Source organism: Anopheles coluzzii, chromosome 3 (assembly GCF_943734685.1).
Source record: "Anopheles coluzzii chromosome 3, AcolN3, whole genome shotgun sequence".
NCBI lineage: Eukaryota > Metazoa > Arthropoda > Insecta > Diptera > Culicidae > Anopheles > Anopheles coluzzii.
This window is the reverse complement of record NC_064671.1, coordinates 55,095,911-55,113,886: the sequence shown is the minus strand read 5'-3', so window position 1 is coordinate 55,113,886 and position 17,976 is coordinate 55,095,911. Positions and strand designations below refer to the sequence as shown.

General features: G+C 44.7%; 1 protein-coding gene across 1 annotated transcript; it reads left to right on the top strand.

Annotated features, from left to right (window-relative positions):
- The first annotated feature begins 10 nt into the window (after positions 1-10).
- Positions 11-1,762, top strand: LOC125907444 (uncharacterized). Its single transcript, XM_049609653.1, has 2 exons — positions 11-876; positions 962-1,762. The coding sequence occupies exon 2, from the start codon at positions 1,030-1,032 to the stop codon at positions 1,498-1,500; it is 471 nt and encodes a 156-aa protein (XP_049465610.1). The 5' UTR covers positions 11-876; positions 962-1,029; the 3' UTR covers positions 1,501-1,762.
- The last annotated feature ends 16,214 nt before the right edge of the window (positions 1,763-17,976 follow it).

Genomic DNA, 17,976 nt, shown 5'->3' with positions numbered 1-17,976 from the left:
GTACGGACGTGTGTTCAGTCGAACGTCCAAACGGAAAAAGAGAGTCCGCTCGGGTTTATTAATTTCTTTTACACAAATTAACACTAACACTTACAGATTAAACTTAACGCATCTAACTTAACGAATCTAACTTAACGAATCTAGCTTAACGAACCTAAATGACCTAATTAGATAAGAACGCGTCTACACTACAGTATAATTCTTCACCGTGTTCCGTTTTTTATCAGGGTGTAGAGACCGTGAACGGTTTGCGAGATTTAGAGACAGGGAACGGTTCTGGAACTTTCCTGAGGAACAAGGATGAGAACATTTCTTCTCTTTCACGCAAGGGTCAAGGAGGATATAAAAAGCCGCGATCGGCCGGAGCAGATCAGAAGGTTCTGGCTCGGCTTACTGTGTGTATCGTCGCGGAATTGAAAGTGAAATAAAGGCTCACAGTTGTGTTACACTTTATTGGTGACCCCGACGTGATCAAGAGAGATCACATAATCGCACACTCTTTGTTAAGAACACTGAATCTACGATTCATTCAACGTGGCGATTTGTTTCGTATAGTACGCCAGCCTTCTAATTAACGTGAGCGTCGTGACCGTACATGTGTAGTACAAGCGCGAATAAAAGCGTACGTTGTATCGCGATTGGGCGTGTGTTGAAGCGTGTTCAAAAGTGCGAAAAAAACTTTGCATGTGTGTTCTAGTGAAAAAAGAGCAGGATTATTTTTTAGAATCCTTTGTGGATTACACGTCGCCTGGTTACGCTCACCCCACAACGACACACACCAACACACAGCACACGTCTGGTGACAGAAACGTTTCTTCAACGCGTCCACATACACACGCACCATCTTGCAGTAAATGTTACACACACCATCAAGAGGTCCGTGACTAGTACTAAAGCACGCGTGTTCATCAACGCGTGGGGATCAATACACACACTCAACGCAATCATCGTGGTTTATCAGAATCACATTCGTCCGGGTTTCGTTCGGAGCGTTATTCCTTTGCGGTATAAAAGGATCTGAACAGAAACATGGCTACAAACCAACCACAACTCGGAGACGGGACGAACGCGTCGGTACATCACGCGGCTCAAGAGGAGGCACATTTCGCAACTCCATCGACGACACCTCAATCCGAGATGACGAGTCTCGTGCCGCCACCTACCGCACCACAGAACATCCGGGATGAGATCGAGATCAGTGCTGTGAAGCTGCCACCATTTTGGACCAACTCACCAAGTACATGGTTCATTCAAGCAGAGGCTCAGTTTGAAAACGCGGGAACCAAAACCGAGCGCACCAAGTATGCTCATCTTCTCACCGCCATACCGCCCGAGACGCTGGAAAAAGTGATCGACATCGTCCAGAATCCTCCTGCGCACAACCGGTATACGCATTTGAAGGAAGCTTTGCTGACGCGCTTACAGGGTTTCACACTTTATCTCAAGACCGCGGGACCCCTTCCCGAATCTGTCTTAACCAAAGCCAAGATTGTGGTATGATGCTTGAAATCGTTGATGATACTTGAAAACGTTGATGATACCTGAATTCATCGGATGCAATGCTGAATCTGCGGCACATTTCTCGAAACACACTGGTCCGCGCCGAGGACATGCGGTCGAATATTTTTTTACACGGATAACCTTTGTGTACATCAGTCTATTAGAAACACTCAATTATCCTTTTCGTTTTTTTACCAAAAAAAGACAATTTAATAAAATGAGTGAATGCATATTTGTTTAATTAAAATATTTACAAGTGTTGAGAAAGTAGTTTGAACTGTTTAAATAATCTTTTCTGGTAAAAACACGAAAAAATAATGCAGTGTTTTCAGTACACTGATGTACACAAAGGTTATCCGTGTAAAAAAATATTCAACCGCATGTCCTCGGCGCGGACCAGTGTGTTTCGAGAAATGTGCCATAGATTCAGCATTGCATCCGATGAATTCAGGTATCATCAACGTTTTCAAGCATCATACCGCAGTCTTGGCTTTGGCTAAGACAGATTCGGGAAGGGGTCCCGCGGTCTTGAGATAAAGTGTGAAACCCTGTATCGATTAGTGAGGAGCAGCGGATCTCGAAACTTCTCTACAACGCCGAGATGGGAGATAGCAGTCCGTCGGAATTTCATCGTCGTCTCGTGCAGCTTGCAGGATCATCCAGTGACATTTCAGATAAGTTGCTTTTTCGTTTATGGTTAGGGCGACTACCAAAATCAATAGAAATAGCCATGATTTCACTAGGGAAAACTAACCTTAAAGAGATTCTACCTATTGCGAACAAAATATGGGAAGCATCAAAAGGGGCGATGGTGAATGCATGTAGCGTTAAACAAGAGTCAAGCAACGAGAATAGTGAGGTATTTGCCCTTAAGAAAGAGGTCCAGGAATTAAAAGGCTTAATGGAACAGATGCGAATTTCTCGCGGCCGTGATCGATCGATTGAACGAAATCGGATGCGCAATCGTAGTGCTTCTCGCGGCAAAGTAGGAACACCTAAAAAACCTTTTTGTTGGTATAAGTTTGGCAGTGCGGCAACAAAATGTGTTGAGCCATGTAATTTCTATAACAATGACGCGCAACAAAACGAATAAACGCTGCAGATACGGCGGGATCTGTGAGTGTTTTTTTCTAATTCAAGCCGCCTTTTTCTTTATGACGAAGAGTCTAAGCTAACATTTCTTATAGATAGTGGGGCCGATGTTTCTGTCATTCCTAATTCCATTTTTGGCATTTTAGCAAAATCGAATGATACGTTAGTTGCAGCAAACGGAACTCCCATTCCAACTTATGGAGTAAAATTCTTAAAGGTGTCCTTGGGGCTACGTCGTTCTTTTCCCCATACTTTTGTGCTTGCTGCAGTGAACCATCCGATCATTGGGGCAGATTTCCTCAAACGATATGGTCTATTGGTTGATCTGAGTAACAAACGGTTAGTGGATCCATTCACCTCTTTATCTACCAAAGCGAGTATAGCCAAAGTTGATACTCCGTCCCCAAAATTGTTTGCGGTTTCTGATGTTTACACAAATTTGTTGAAGAAATTTCCATCCTTAATGGAAGCCCCGGATTTCAACAAACCGATTAAACATCATATTGTCCACCACATTCAAACCAAAGGGCAGCTTCCGGTTGCAAAACCACGCAGATTAGACCCAGTAAGGCATAAAGCTGCCCATGCGGAATTCCAGCATATGATGGAATTGGGCATCTGCCGTCCTTCTTCTTCACCTGTGTCATCTCCATTGCACATGGTGGCTAAAACAGACAATGATTGGCGCCCGTGTGGGGATTATCGGCGTTTAAACGCTGCCACAATACCCGATAGATACCCAATTCCACATATTCAGAGCTTTGCCATGAATTTACATAATTGCTCAATTTTTTCAAAATTAGATATTATAAAAGCTTATCACTTGATACCGATTGCTCCAGAGGATGTGTACAAAACAGCGATTACTACTCCTTTTGGGCTTTTTGAATTTTTAAGAACGCCTTTCGGTTTACGAAATGCCGGTCCAACCTTTCAACGTTTTGTGAATTCAATTTTCCAGGATCTAGACTATGTATATGTTTACATCGATGACATATTGATAGGAAGCACCTCACAGGAAGAACACCTTGTTCATTTGAGGGAGGTTCTGAAAAGATTGTCCGAAAACGATGTAAAACTAAAACACTCCAAATGCGTTTTTGGAGTACCACAGATAGAATTCCTTGGCCACAAGGTTAATAGTCAGGGCATCACCCCTACTAAGGATAAGGTCGAAGCAATCACGAATTTTCCTCAACCAACATCACTAAAACAATTACAGCGGTTCGTGGGGATGGTCAATTACTACCATAGATTTATCCCTCGTATCGCAGAAATTATGAGACCTTTACATAAGCACATAGCAATGTACTCCAAATCAAAGACTCTTCCATGGAGCTGGACATCAGATTGCGAAACTTCATTTGAAGCGTTAAAATCCAGCATATCCAACGCTACTTTGCTTAACCATCCGAGAGACAACACACAGTTAAATATCACAACCGATGCTTCCAATGTCGCGGTCGGTGCAGTACTGCAACAAGAGAATAACGGTTGTTGGGAACCTCTAGCATTTTTCTCGAAGCAATTGACAGAAGCAGAACAGAAATATTCTACTTTTGATAGGGAATTGTTAGCAATATACCTTGCAATTAAGCATTTCCGGTATTTTGTAGAAGGGCGAGATTTCTTTGTTCTCACGGACCATAAACCACTCACAACGGCTATTTCATCAAAAGCTGAGAAAACTCCAAGACAGGCTAGACATCTCGACTACATTTCTCAGTTTACTGCGGATATCAGATACATAAAAGGGGATAGCAATACTGTTGCTGACACTTTGTCACGCGTAGGAGAAGCTAGTACCATAAATTCTCTCAATTATGAAGAATTAGTAGAGGGCCAAAAACATGATATAGAGCTGAAAAAATGTTTAGAAAACCAATCAAGTGATTCAAGGTATAGACTTAACAAATTAAACGTAAATAACCAAGGTATATACTTTGATACATCAACAGGTATCAACCGTCCTTACATCCCTGAACCATTTAGATTTTCCGTTTTTAAGGATCAACACAAAATATCACACCCCGGAATTAGAGCCACACGGAAATTAATAACATCAAAATATTTCTGGCCTAGTATGAATAAAAACATAACAGAATGGACCAAAGCTTGTGAAAATTGCCAGAGGGCTAAAATCAATAAGCACATGCACTCACCATTAGCACAATTTGATCTTCCAGCTGGCAGATTTGATCATATTCACATTGATATCGTGGGACCGCTTCCAATTTCCGATAACAAATCGTACCTTTTAACAGTTGTAGATAGATACACGAGGTGGCCGGAGGCTTATCCAATAGAAGATATTACAGTAGAAACGGTAGCCAAAACATTGGTGTCAGAATTCGTATCAAGATTCGGTTGTCCTATTAACATAACAACAGATAGAGGTAGACAATTCCAGTCAAAACTATTCATGGAGCTAGCTAAACTATTAGGAAGTCATCATATATCGACTACAGCATACCATCCTCAATCCAATGGTCTTGTAGAGAGATTTCACAGGCACTTAAAAGGCTCACTGATGGCTAACGATATTTCTGAACGATGGACCGAACGATTACCTCTCGTGTTGTTAGGAATCAGAGTTAGCTATAAGGAAGATCTGAAATGTGCTCCGGCCGAATTAGTTTACGGACAGAATTTGCGGTTACCAGCAGATTTCGTTTCACCATCAGACAGAAATATTCCTGATGTTACTGATTACTTAGCCAGGCTTAGAAACGCGTTTAGCAAAGTATCTCCGACATCACCTCGCGTCACAGAAACAAAGGTTTACGTAGCTAAGGAATTAGAAACATGCAACAAGGTGTATGTCAGGATAGATAGGGTTAGGGAAGGCCTCGAACCTCCATATGAAGGGTCTTACGACGTGGTAAAGAGACTCAGGAAGTTTTTTGTGATAGAGAGAAATGGTAAACAAATGTCCGTATCGATTGATAGGCTTAAACCAGCATACCAACTAAATAGAGTAGATAGGAAAGTAAATTTTTCACTCCGCGAATTTAGGGGGGAGTAGTGCAGAGACCGTGAACGGTTTGCGAGATTTAGAGACAGGGAACGGTTCTGGAACTTTCCTGAGGAACAAGGATGAGAACATTTCTTCTCTTTCACGCAAGGGTCAAGGAGGATATAAAAAGCCGCGATCGGCCGGAGCAGATCAGAAAGTTCTGGCTCGGCTTACTGTGTGTATCGTCGCGGAATTGAAAGTGAAATAAAGGCTCACAGTTGTGTTACACTTTAAGGGCAATGAAACAATTTTATACTAAGATTTTCAAAGAACACGGAAGAACACAAAGTACAACAATAGAAACAAACCAGGGATGCATAATAATTTTGTTGCACGTAATTTACCGAGACAGTCGCCAGAAGTGAAACATGGATTGGCCTCTAGAGGGGCGGACTAAGCAAACCAAGTAGCCGCGTAGAGCCCCGTGATCTGGAGGGGTCCTGAAAATGGAACCCCCCCCCCGCTCACTAGTTAAATTGCTACTCAATCTGCCTCTGGTTGAGAATATTTGATTCAATCCCTTGTTCGACGTAAAAGTGTAAGTGAAAATCTAAACGTCAAGAATGTCGATTTTCCCCGCGAAATGACACAACTGTTTTTTTTTGCTATCCGACAGCAAATCTTGTAGACATGAGATAGCACAACAATTGGTACATGGTAGTTTTTCTTGCTCCAATTGTTGTGTTATTTTTATTTAGCATTTTTAAACGATGAAAAACTGTGCTATTTTGGTTTTAATGAATCATAATCGAATTTTCAACATCATTTGGCATAGGTTCTGTTCTCTAGTTTACCTATACAATACAGCAGTTGTTGAGTTTTGGACAGTGATAATAAATATAGTGATTATTTGATTAGTTGATCTCCGACCGATCTCCGACAGGTCTCGCTTCTCCTGGTTCAGCCATCGAGCTTGCTGTGTCTTCTGCCCCTGTTCAGGAACTGGCGATCGCTGTCGAACACCTTCTCGATGAGTCCGACATCCTATAACGTACCCCAGCCATCGTATCCTGTCAGCCTTCGCTTCCATCAGGATGCTCGGTTCGCCGTACAACTCAGCAAGCTCATGGTTCATCCTTCTCCTCCACGCTCCATGCTCGAACACACCGTCAAAGATGGTCCGGAGGATGCGTCGCTCCTTGTCGATGATGTCGATGTCATCCGCGAAGCCAAGAAATTGGAGAGGCTGGTAGAGGATCGTGTCACAGATGTCATTGTTTAGCCCCGCGCTTCTAATGACACCTTCCAGGGTTATGTTGAAGAGCAGACAAGAGAGTCCGTCACCTTGCCTCAGACCCCTATGAGATTCGAACGATTCCGTCGTCAAGTTCGATACTCTCACCTTGCATTGTACCCCGTTCATGGCAGCATCTAACAGCCGGATCAACTTCCCAGGAAAGAGGTACCGCTGCATGATGCTCCATAGCTCCTTCCGGTCTATGGTGTTGTAGGCCGCTTTGAAGTCGATGAACAGGTGGTGCGTTAGGATCTGGCGCTTTCGGTACATTTGGAGGATCAGCCGTAGAGTCAAAAGAGCTGTGCTGCAACTATGGTGGTTGTCCTTCGCAGTAGCATTTCCACCTTTCGATTACCTCCCGCTCGTCCATCAGGAGTGTTGTGTCCGCACAAATGGCTCATGATAAGTGTTGTACGGCACAAACAGAACATATGTATATTTACAGCTCTTTGGTATCGTTATACAATAAACACGGGTAATAAATAATACAAACACAACACACGCAATGCGGGGAGAGGACGGCTGGTCCTTCTCGCGCCGCAATCCTCACTGAGGACGTCACCTGCTGTCAACAGTGAGCCCTCAGGATGAGGCAGCGGTCTGTCCACAACAAGGAGATTTCCTTCGGCATCCCGGCACACTCGCACGGAGCGATTCAATCTCCTGTAGTACAAGCGGATGTCCCCCGACTGGGCTAGCTGCTACAACAGCTGTTCGTCTGACTATTCAAAACGGAGCTGCTTGGCCTGGAAGAGCAGGGTTTGCTGTTTCCTCAGTCGTCTGTAGATCTCCACGTGCTGACGGGTTTCATGCCGTAGCATGCGGGCGCGCGCTGCATTCTTCTCGGATAGTGCTCGTCTGCACTCTTCGTCGAACCATTCCTTTTTCACTCTACGTGGTAAGCGGCCGATCTTGTGTTCGGATGTAGTGCTGATGGCTTGTTCCGATCCGAGGGGCATCGCGTCGATGTTGTAACCGGTCGGAAGCGCTTCCCCGAGCGCTATCGCGTATCCCTCCGCCAAATCAACACACTTCAACCTGCCCAGGTGGAGCCTGGGCTGACTCCGTTGGTTGTTAACCACGGAGAGTTTGTGGCGCAGCTTTACCATGATTAGGAAATGGTCCGAGTCGATGTTTGCGCCTCTATAAGTTTTTACGTCGATAAGATCCGTGAAGTACCTCCTGTCAATCAGAATGTGGTCGTTATGGGACATTGAATTACCGCTAGGGTGTCTCCAGGTGTACCTATGGCGGCGTGTATACTGGAAGAAGGTGCTGCGGATGCTCATGTGCTTAAAGGGGCAAAGTTTATCAGCCTGAGGCCGTTGTCGTTTGTCAGCTGAAGCTGAAAGCTGTGTTCAGCGGGCGCTGAATGTTTTGGATGACGGTCATACTCCCTCTCCAGCTGCGTATAGAAGGCCTCCTTCTCGTCATCGGTGCTCCTAAGGTGCGGACTATGCACATAAATAATGCTCATGATGAAGAATCCGCCACGAAGCCTCAACCTGCACATCCGTTCGTTACGGCCACCACCCGATCACTCTCTGCTGCATCGCACCTAGCACCATGAACGCAGTATCGAGCTCGCGCGTCTCTCCATCGCTCTGGTAGATCGTGCAGTTGCTACGATACTGGCACACCGTTAATTGCTGAAAAACTGAACTCCAAAGTGAACCATTAAAACTGATGCAAGGTCAAAGTCTCTAAAAAATGAATAATAAAAAAAAACTGAAGCAAGTGAGATTTGAGTAATGGTCGATGGTGTTGATACCCGCGTATCTGACCACACGCCCATTCATATAGATTTTTGCTCGGAATGTTTGAAGGGTAGATAGGCCATGATTAGATCAAGTCAGTTGAAATACATTGCAAGAAAAGTCAGAATTCAATAGTTGAATGTGTTGTGGGCAGCCGTGCGTGCCGACCGCTGGACTTGCCGTGGCAGTTGCGCTGCCACCGGTCAACGTCCAGGGGGACGACAGTGTGTACACGCACACTGTCGTACACACTAAGCAGCGCAAGGCTTAGTGTGTGCCGAGCGCCGAGCAGAGTGTGCACGAAGGCCGATCGAGCAGGAGCTCTCGGCAGTGGCGCTCGGTGCGGCTGGCGCGCGGCCTACGATTTAAAGTGTTTGTTCATTATGTATTTTATTTATATCGTATGTTTAATATGTGTTTAAATAAAGTCAAAGAAAGCAGTTCATAACAGAATGCTTTTTAGTTGGCATGCTATTTGCTAGTTAGACACTCAATATAAGGCTGATAGTTTAATTAAAAAGCATGCGTTTTTGTGGAAAACTCGGTTAGAATTAACTAATGGCCTGCCGAAACAAATTTCACAAAAAAATATATGGAAAAACGTGCAAACTAAAAAGCACATACTCAACAGTAGGCAGGGAATCGAAGTTCAACCAGTAAGTTCATACTGTGCAGTGGAGCGCCGTTTATTCAGGCTCATTGGAACACGACCTCTTTCGGATATGCGAATAACACGGATAATGAGTCAAAGGATATATTTCAGCACACATTTATGATTTTTTTTTTAATGCCAAAGCTCCCGACCACGCTGGTTTTCGCTGGGAAAACATCAACGAAATACAGACCATTTTCGGGGATAGTGAACACACGTGAAGGACAGTGGCGGATTTAGGCCCTAAGCGGTAAAAGAAGTTGAGGCTCCCTGTTGGTGTCGAGCGAAGGGGGGGGGGGGGGGGGGGGATATTGCATTTGGCTTTGTTTCAAACTCACCATAATGTTTGCTGGCGAGGAGGGGGGGGGGGAGGGGGTTATGATCCCTCGACCACTCATAAAGTTTAACTATTTATTTATTTACTTATTAATAATTTAATTTATTTATTTCATAATTTAATTTATTTATTTAGGTATTCAATACCTAATCCCTAACTTATTCCCCTAAAATCTGCCTTAATCCGGTGTCGCCAAAATTGGAAATTAAAAAAATATTCTTTAAATGTGTTGGTCGTTAAATTGAAATCAAATTGATAAGATCATGTATTGAATTACCTTTTCATAGCTGGTAACAGCTTATTGTATCCGTGTAAGGTATGCCTGCTCTCACCAAGCAAATTATGAGAGCGAAGAGGTCTCGAAGGCACGTAGATGTTGCTCTTCTCGAAGAAACAACGTCGAATTACAACGGGTTTACGGGGTTTATCGGTATTTTATAATCACCACGTAAGAGAACAGGATGGTGTGTGTGCCGAACCGATCACTTCGGTGTCGATCAAACGAGAGAGAGCCGTTACCACATTGCCACTACTTATACGTGCCTCGCGCAGGCACTCCCTAGCTTCGGTTTTGCGATAAACTAAAGCATGCGTTACACTAACCTAAACATGCAGAACCCATAACAACGCGAACGATAACTTAGCATGGTTGTAAGTCCTCTGAATTGGTCGCATTATAAAGCAAGTCTTGCAAACTTCCGTTGTATTGTCTCTATTGTGTTGAGCATCGTAGTGCAATTCGGGAACCAAAGTACTGAGCAGTACATCACCAGCACAAAAGACAAGTAAACAACGACATAAGACTTAAGACATAAGACATTATCGGAATTGTCGAAAGATAAAACCTAGCATCTTGTATGCCTTGTTAACAATGTTGTCAACGTATAAATGGAAATTTAAACTAGAGTACAGTGTAACACCTAGATCACAAACTTCCTGATGATGATCTAACACACTGCCTAACAACGAATGAATATACTTGATCGTTTTTCGCTTGGGTGATGTTTGATTGCGCCAGTCTTAGACACTTTGACAAGAGCCACCTTGTACCGATGCATTAAAAAGCTATGAAGTTCCACCAAGTTCGGCACACCTTCTTAACAAGCCTTCAAGTTCCTTCGTAATTCAAATACATCAGGCTAACCAGCCACAAGGTTCCACTGCGTACGGCGTGCTTGTTAAAAAGCGCCATAGATCGGTAAAGTACTTTGTATCTCCTAATCAGCCAGAAATTACGACATCGGAACGATTTTTCGTTAAACATCCCCAAATCAGCTATAAAGTACGAGCGAAATAACAAATGATGACGATGATGATGATGATGAGTCCCACCTCTTACCCCGATATAGTATTGAGAGGAACGATTGTATCTTATCGATAATTGTGTTGTTGTAAGTTAGTAATTAAGCAAATGTTGTGGGCAGCCGTGCCGACCCCTGGACTTGCCGTGGCAGTTGCGCTGCCACCGGTCAACGTCCAGGAGGACGACAGTGTACACGCACACTGTCGCACACACTAAGCAGCGCAAGGCTTAGTGTGTGCCGAGCGCCATACAGGCAGAGTGTGTTAGCGAGCCGATCGAGCAGGAGCTCTCGGCAGGGGCGCTCGGTGCGGCTGGTGCGCGGCCACCGCAATTGTACGTTTTAAAGTGTTGTACGTTCTATTATTATTTATTATGTAAAGTTTTAGTATGTATAAATAAAATAATAAGTGCAAAGAGCAGTTCATAAAAGAGGCGACGAGGATGGGATCCTCCTGCGTAAGAGGGATCCTACAAGAACCCGCGGACGCCATCGCGATCGGGCCCATCTCGCTGTTGCTGCATCATCGCAATGGCCATCGCGTTGGCACCGGTCCCCGTGCTTGCGGGACACCGCGAACGGTTTAGGTCGCCACCGCCGCCAACACCGAGGCCCCGGCTGCCGTCCCATCATTGGCGACCACAGGGGCAGCCGAGCACACACTCTCGGCGACAAGGGAGGTCGTCGGGCTGCAGCCCCAGCAACGCCAGCAGCACCACAGGCGAGGCAGCTTTCCGCCTTGCTGCTGGAACATTCGGATGGGCGTCACATCCGCCCATGCTGCAGCCCCAGGTTTCATCGGGCGAGGACGCATTCCGCCCAGCTGGAACAGCAGCAGTGCAAGGATTCATCGGCGACGAGCAATACCGCCCGGCTCGAGCTCAGCACATCATCGGCGAGGCACAAATTCCGCCGCGGCTCGAGCCCTGCCTCACATCACGGCGACGTAACATTCCGCCTCGGCAGCACAACAAGGATCCATCGGCGACGAGCAATACCGCCCCGGCTCGAGCTCAGCACATCATCGGCGAGGCAGCAATTCCGCCGCGGCTCGAGCCCTGCCTCTCACCACGGCGACGTAACATTCCGCCTCGGCAGCACACAAGGATCAGCAAAGCACAGGTTGCATCGGCTGCAACACAGCAGCCCCACATCGGTGCGAAAGTTTTCGACCTGGCTGTAGTCGAACGGGCGTCACCAATTGCGCCCCGACTGCAGCCTCAGCATAAATGAAGGGCGATGAGCTATGCCGCCCTGGCTGCAGCCCCGTTGCAACGGGACACACATTTTTCCCCGGCTGCAGCCAAAGCATCGTAGGAGAGCGAGGAACCATGCCGCCCGAGTATTTTCATCTCTGCCGCCCGTCATCGAAAAAAAAAATACATCGCTGCTGCCCTGGGGCAAGGATCATCACCATCATCGTAATCATCATCGCGGCACCATCATCATCGTCATCGACATCGCGGCATCATCATCATCGTCATCATCATCGTCATCATCATCACCGTCACACTATCGCCGCCGTCCCAGGGAGCGGCACAGCAGAATCATCAGCATCATCATCACCGCTACGTTATCGCCATCGTGGTGAGGGCCGAGAGCAGCAGCAAGCGCTGCTCAGCGCGGCAACATCGGGGTCCCCACATCTTGGCAGCATCGGCCGGAAGGGTTCACCACGCCGGTATTCCCTTGGTGGAATACCCCCGCGTCGGTTCGAGCCCTTCGGTATTAAAAGGGGGAGATGTTGTGGGCAGCCGTGCCGACCCCTGGACTTGCCGTGGCAGTTGCGCTGCCAGGTCGTCCAGGGGGACGACAGTGTGTCACGTACACTGTCGCACACACTAAGCAGCGCAAGGCTTAGTGTGGCCGAGCGCCATACAGGCAGAGTGTGTTTGCGAGCCGATCGAGCAGGAGCTCTCGGCAGAGGCGTCGGTGCGGCTGGTGCGCGGCCACCGCACTTGTTATTTTAAAGTGTATTGTGTATTGTGTATCTTATTTATTTTGTATGTTGTATGAGTGTAATAAAATATTTAAGAACAAAAGTTCAAAACACAAAACTTGTAAAGCTGTATCTTTGCAAAAACACTTAAATCTTTTTTTAGTCGACAAATAATCCCACATTTTTTCGCCATTTTCTTAATGATATTATCAATGTGGCTTTTAAATTTCAGTTCTTCATCTATTGTGACTCCAAGATATTTTATTTCTTTAACTCTCTCTATGGCCTCGTCATCAATATTGATCTGTAAGTCAAAGAGGGTCTTGGTACGGGACAGCACTAACATTTTAGATTTTTTTTTTGCATTTTATTTCAATTGTTTGTACTTCAACCATTGATCTAGCGAGGCCAGATCCTCATTCAGCTTCGTTGTTGCTTCTTTTACAGAGCTACAAGAGAGAAAGACCACCGTGTCGTCAGCAAAGAGATTAATATCACAAAATTTTAATACATTTTTCATGTCATTTATATACATAATAAACAAAATAGGACCAAGCACACTTCCTTGGGGGACTCCCAATGAGTTTTCAAGAGATTCCGATGTTGTGGTTTTAAAACGAGTTCTCTGAGTTCTTCCTTCTAAATAATTTTTAAACCAATCAAGTTCTTGTCCCACAATACCGAAGTTTTTTAAGGCATTGATTAACAAAGGTCTCGATATTGTTTCAAATACTCTTTTCAAATCTAAAAAGACAGCTAATGTTATATGTTTTTTGTTAAAGTTTGGTTTCCACTTCTCAAGTACAAGGTTCAGAGCTGTTTCACAGGAATGAGATTCTCTATATCCGATGTAAGGATATAGAGGATATAATAAGGAACAAATAAGACAAACCTCGTTTCGAACCTGTCAAATTCCATACATTTTACATATTCGATGTCCTGCTCGATTGATGCCAGAGCGCCGGCTAATGAGGCTTCATTGAAACACTTTGTGTGTACTGTTCCAATCTGTCGGAGTTTAGAAAGGGTTTGTCGGCAGAGTGCCCAGATTATTTTTGCGGTTTTCGGTAGGCGCATCAAAAATTTATCGGTAGTTTTCGGTAGGAGTTTAAGATTATTTCGGTAGTTTTCGGCAGGCTTTGAAGTGTTGAGCGGGGGGGGGGGGGGGGGTTGTCGTAGAAGCTAATCTGTCCCATGAGGAACAGCACGAGAAAATAACAACTATCATTTATTTAAAGGAGATACAGTGAACCCTCTCTTATTTGACACCTCTCCAATTTGAAAAACCTCTCTTATTTGAACATTTTGCACAGTCCCTTGATTTCCAGTACATTTTTGTTCCTCTAATTTGGAAAACCTCTGAAATCTGTGTCCCTCTTATTTGTGTATGGTGTTCCCATGGTTATTGAATGATGTATGCTCAAATTGGCAATCGTGTTCGCAGTTTCCTATAGCAACAGTTAAGGCTGCATACTAAATGTTAAGGCCGGGCTACACTCTTAAAAATTTTTGCCGAATCTCGGTTAATTTTTGCCGAGATCTGCACAACTGAGATCTCGGCAAAGATCTCGGTTAAATTTCTGTTGCCGACATCTCGGTTAATTTCATTTTGTTTTGACGTTTACGTTTAACCGAGAATTTCGGTTAGAGCAAATCGAGATTTCGGCTAAATATAAAAACATTTTATTTTTATTTTAGTGATTTTATTTGCGTATCAAATGGGGTTTTTTGATGTGATGGAAAGTGTTGGGACAGGCGCCGATTCAACCGCCGGATGGGGTACAGCGTTTGGATGTGGTACCGGTACAGGAAAATGAGCCGGACAAGGAGCGGGCACTGGTACAGGCACGGTTCTGTAAAGCGGGCAGAGTGAAACAAGTCTGAGTGAACCCTTTTTAGATTTCATGTGATCGAGTGTTGATACTTACCTCGTGTAGGTGACCGGAAATGAATCCTGGAAGTTTGAACGGTCTGGCAAAGGTTGAACCAACCGGATTAGCTTCCACATCTGATCCTTGAATAGGGACTGCTCCGAGCGACGCTCTGAAGAGCACCGGTTGCGTGCGCTGATGGAGTTTCCTAGCCCCAATCCCGCTCCATACCTGTGCTCGATCGCACGCTACTGATTCTCGTTTTTTCACGCTGAGAGACTCATTTTCACTTTTTTTTTATTTTTTTTATTTTACATCACAACATCACTCCGAAAGGTGTTCGTTTCATTAGCACGAGATTAACAGAATGGCGAATGACAGATAGAATACCGAGCCTCGGCTAATCCAAGTAGTAAAGCTGAAATCTCGGTTATTTTGACGGATTATCTCAGTGACAGCAGTGTTAACGTATGTGCTCGGCATGTTGTGTTGCCGAGTTTCGGTTCAAATATTTATTTAACTGATATTTCAGTTTTAAATGGTACTGATTTTCGGCTACTGGGTTTTTTCAACTGACATATCAGCAAGAATCGAAAGAGCCGACGGATTTCGGCAGTTTTTTTAACCGAGGTCGTGAAATATTTTTAAGTGTGTACATTGATCGTACTCGCAAGTGTAATTTTTATTTTCACTAGCGCATCTGGCGGCGACCAGCGCAAGCTAGATGTCAGTATAATTTAAGTGTCAAAATTATTCATGCTTGGTGTTACATCAAGTTTTGAACAGGCTTCTTGTATGCCGTTTTAAATGTTGATATACGCCTATAAATTGCAAACAAAGTAGGCCGTTAATTGTTGTTGTTGGACAAATCGTCATTGATACAAAGCGCTGGGCAACATTTTTCCCCATCTTCCAACATCTATCCATCATTGGGTAAAATTATAGCCTCCTCGACCCAAAACGTTTTTTGACAGATAAATTATATCAGCATGTAGCTTCAACCCGCCACCGCTAGATGGCGTACGCGTTCACAAAAATTACACTACGGAGTACGCCCAAGTGCCACAAATCCACTAAACGACCACTAAACGGCTTCTAAACGACTCAAGTTCTCTACCTAAACGGAATATAGAAAGACTTCGTTTAGCAGACGGCAAACGACTCATGCATTCTAAAAATAGCGAAAAAGATGGTGGCGCTCTCTGTTGGTGGGATACCCCAACCAGTTGAGCTTCATCGCTTGGAGGAGAGCTTTCTCATTTCTTCTGTACTGTTGTATGGTTTCGCATTGAAGTTATGCATCGCTAGAACTAGAACGGCGATACGATTGTTTAAATACTAAACTCGAACGGAAACCACCCGCACTGAAGCAAGTGAGATTTGAGTAATGGTCGTTGGTGTTGATACCCACGTATCTGACCACACGACCATTCATATAGATTTTTGCTCAAAAAGTTAGAAGGCTATATAGGTCATGATAAGATGAAACTTGTCGAAACACATCGCGAGAAAAGGATAGCAATATAATGATGAGTTGTAATACGCCATCTATTGATCAAACCAATGAAGCTGTGGAGCTTTCATTTTTTTACTATGGATATTCAATTTTCCAGTCGTTTAAGCTTAATCTGTGGCGCTTGGGCGATCAATGTAGCCCGGCCTTTAGGTCTCTTTCTTGTGTGGATGGACCTTTCATTCACTTTTCACCTCTGTAATTTGAAAACCCCTCTTATTCGACAGTCCCATCGCCTCTCAAATAAGAGAGGGTTCACTGTAGTTTAGATTTGGTTCATAGCGCCCGCTGCGCAAAGCGACGGAAGAAATCAAGGCGTTCAGAGAATTTTATCATGCCTCCCGCTGCGCAAATTCGAGCAGTTTTCTGTGTAGTTTTTGGCGTCGTTTTGTGTCAAAAAATACGCAAAAAAATACGCTAGACTTCAGCCAAAACTACGATAGCCAGCGTATTTATTGCAGTTTTTAGGTGCGGAACGAGCGCCATCTGTTGAAGGAATGGATGAACTATTTCAGACGGTGGAGCAAAAACAACGGCCGAAAAATTCAAAAATATTGGCGCCCATTCCTTCCTCCTCCTCTTCCTCTAACTCCCCTCCCTGCCTTGCCTTATACTTGCGCTTCAGCCCGTGCCTTTCGCCGTCAGCTGATTGTGTGTATGCGTTGGTGTATATGTACATTGCGGTTGTGTATTGTAATTGGTGGGTGTTAGCATTTATTTATTCGTGTGTGACCTTGACGATGGGGGAGAAGCTGGTTCATTTTGGGATTTAAAGTGTTATCGGTGTATTGATGGTTTATTTTATTTCGTGCCGCTGCTGATGAGGCCATTTAATGCCCGTGCCAATCGAGCGTGAAGAAGCCAATTTCAAACAAGCGTACGAGAACGTCTAACACTGGGCCTCATCGCGAACGAAAGTCGATAAAAATTATCCGATCGGTTAAGTTGCTCGAATCCACCGGTGGAATTTATTTTCCACCGGTGGATAATTTTCTCCACCGGTGGATAATTTCTCCACCGGTGGATAACTCTTTCCGATTCGAGTAGCCATTGATTTTGCCTATCTGTCAATCACACTTTTGTTTACATTTAGAGTTGTTGTTTTGCGGAATGAATAAAATAGTAAATTTTGATTATTTACGGACCATCTTGTGAAGAATCCACACCAGAAGTGGCCTTAGACATTACCGACTGTAGGCCTGTTCAAACGATCCGGGAAAAGCGTAAAACGGGTGTTTGCCTCAACAAGTCTAGATGAAATAAAAGCGTATGAACTGGAGGACGAGGTTTGAATCCTTTCTGAGCTTGCCACCTTCACTGACGCTTGTCCTGTGCCATATACCATGTGCGTCCATCAAATCCAGCCACCGCGAACGTTGATTCCGTGAACGTCCTTATTTTACGCCCTCGTGCAAAACTATATTGAAACAACGCGGTACACTTATTCCGTGCAATAAGGAGTGTCCGAAACCGCTCACGGTCTCTCGCCCTCGCCAGTCCATTATCCTGGCCTTAATGACTGACGCCTCCAAGTCATCTGGCCACTTAAATTTAAACCTACTACGCCCTCTCCGCAATTGCGGATTTAACCGTAAGCGGACTGATTGGCCGCAGGAGGCTCCGTGGATATAAAGTCCAGCATATATGGTGTGTACAGTAGTCTCATCGTGGACCTCCATGAACGATAGAGGCTCCATGGACGAAGAGACTCAAAGACTACAGGGGCCCATATATGGGGGATTCCGACCAATACCCCCCACT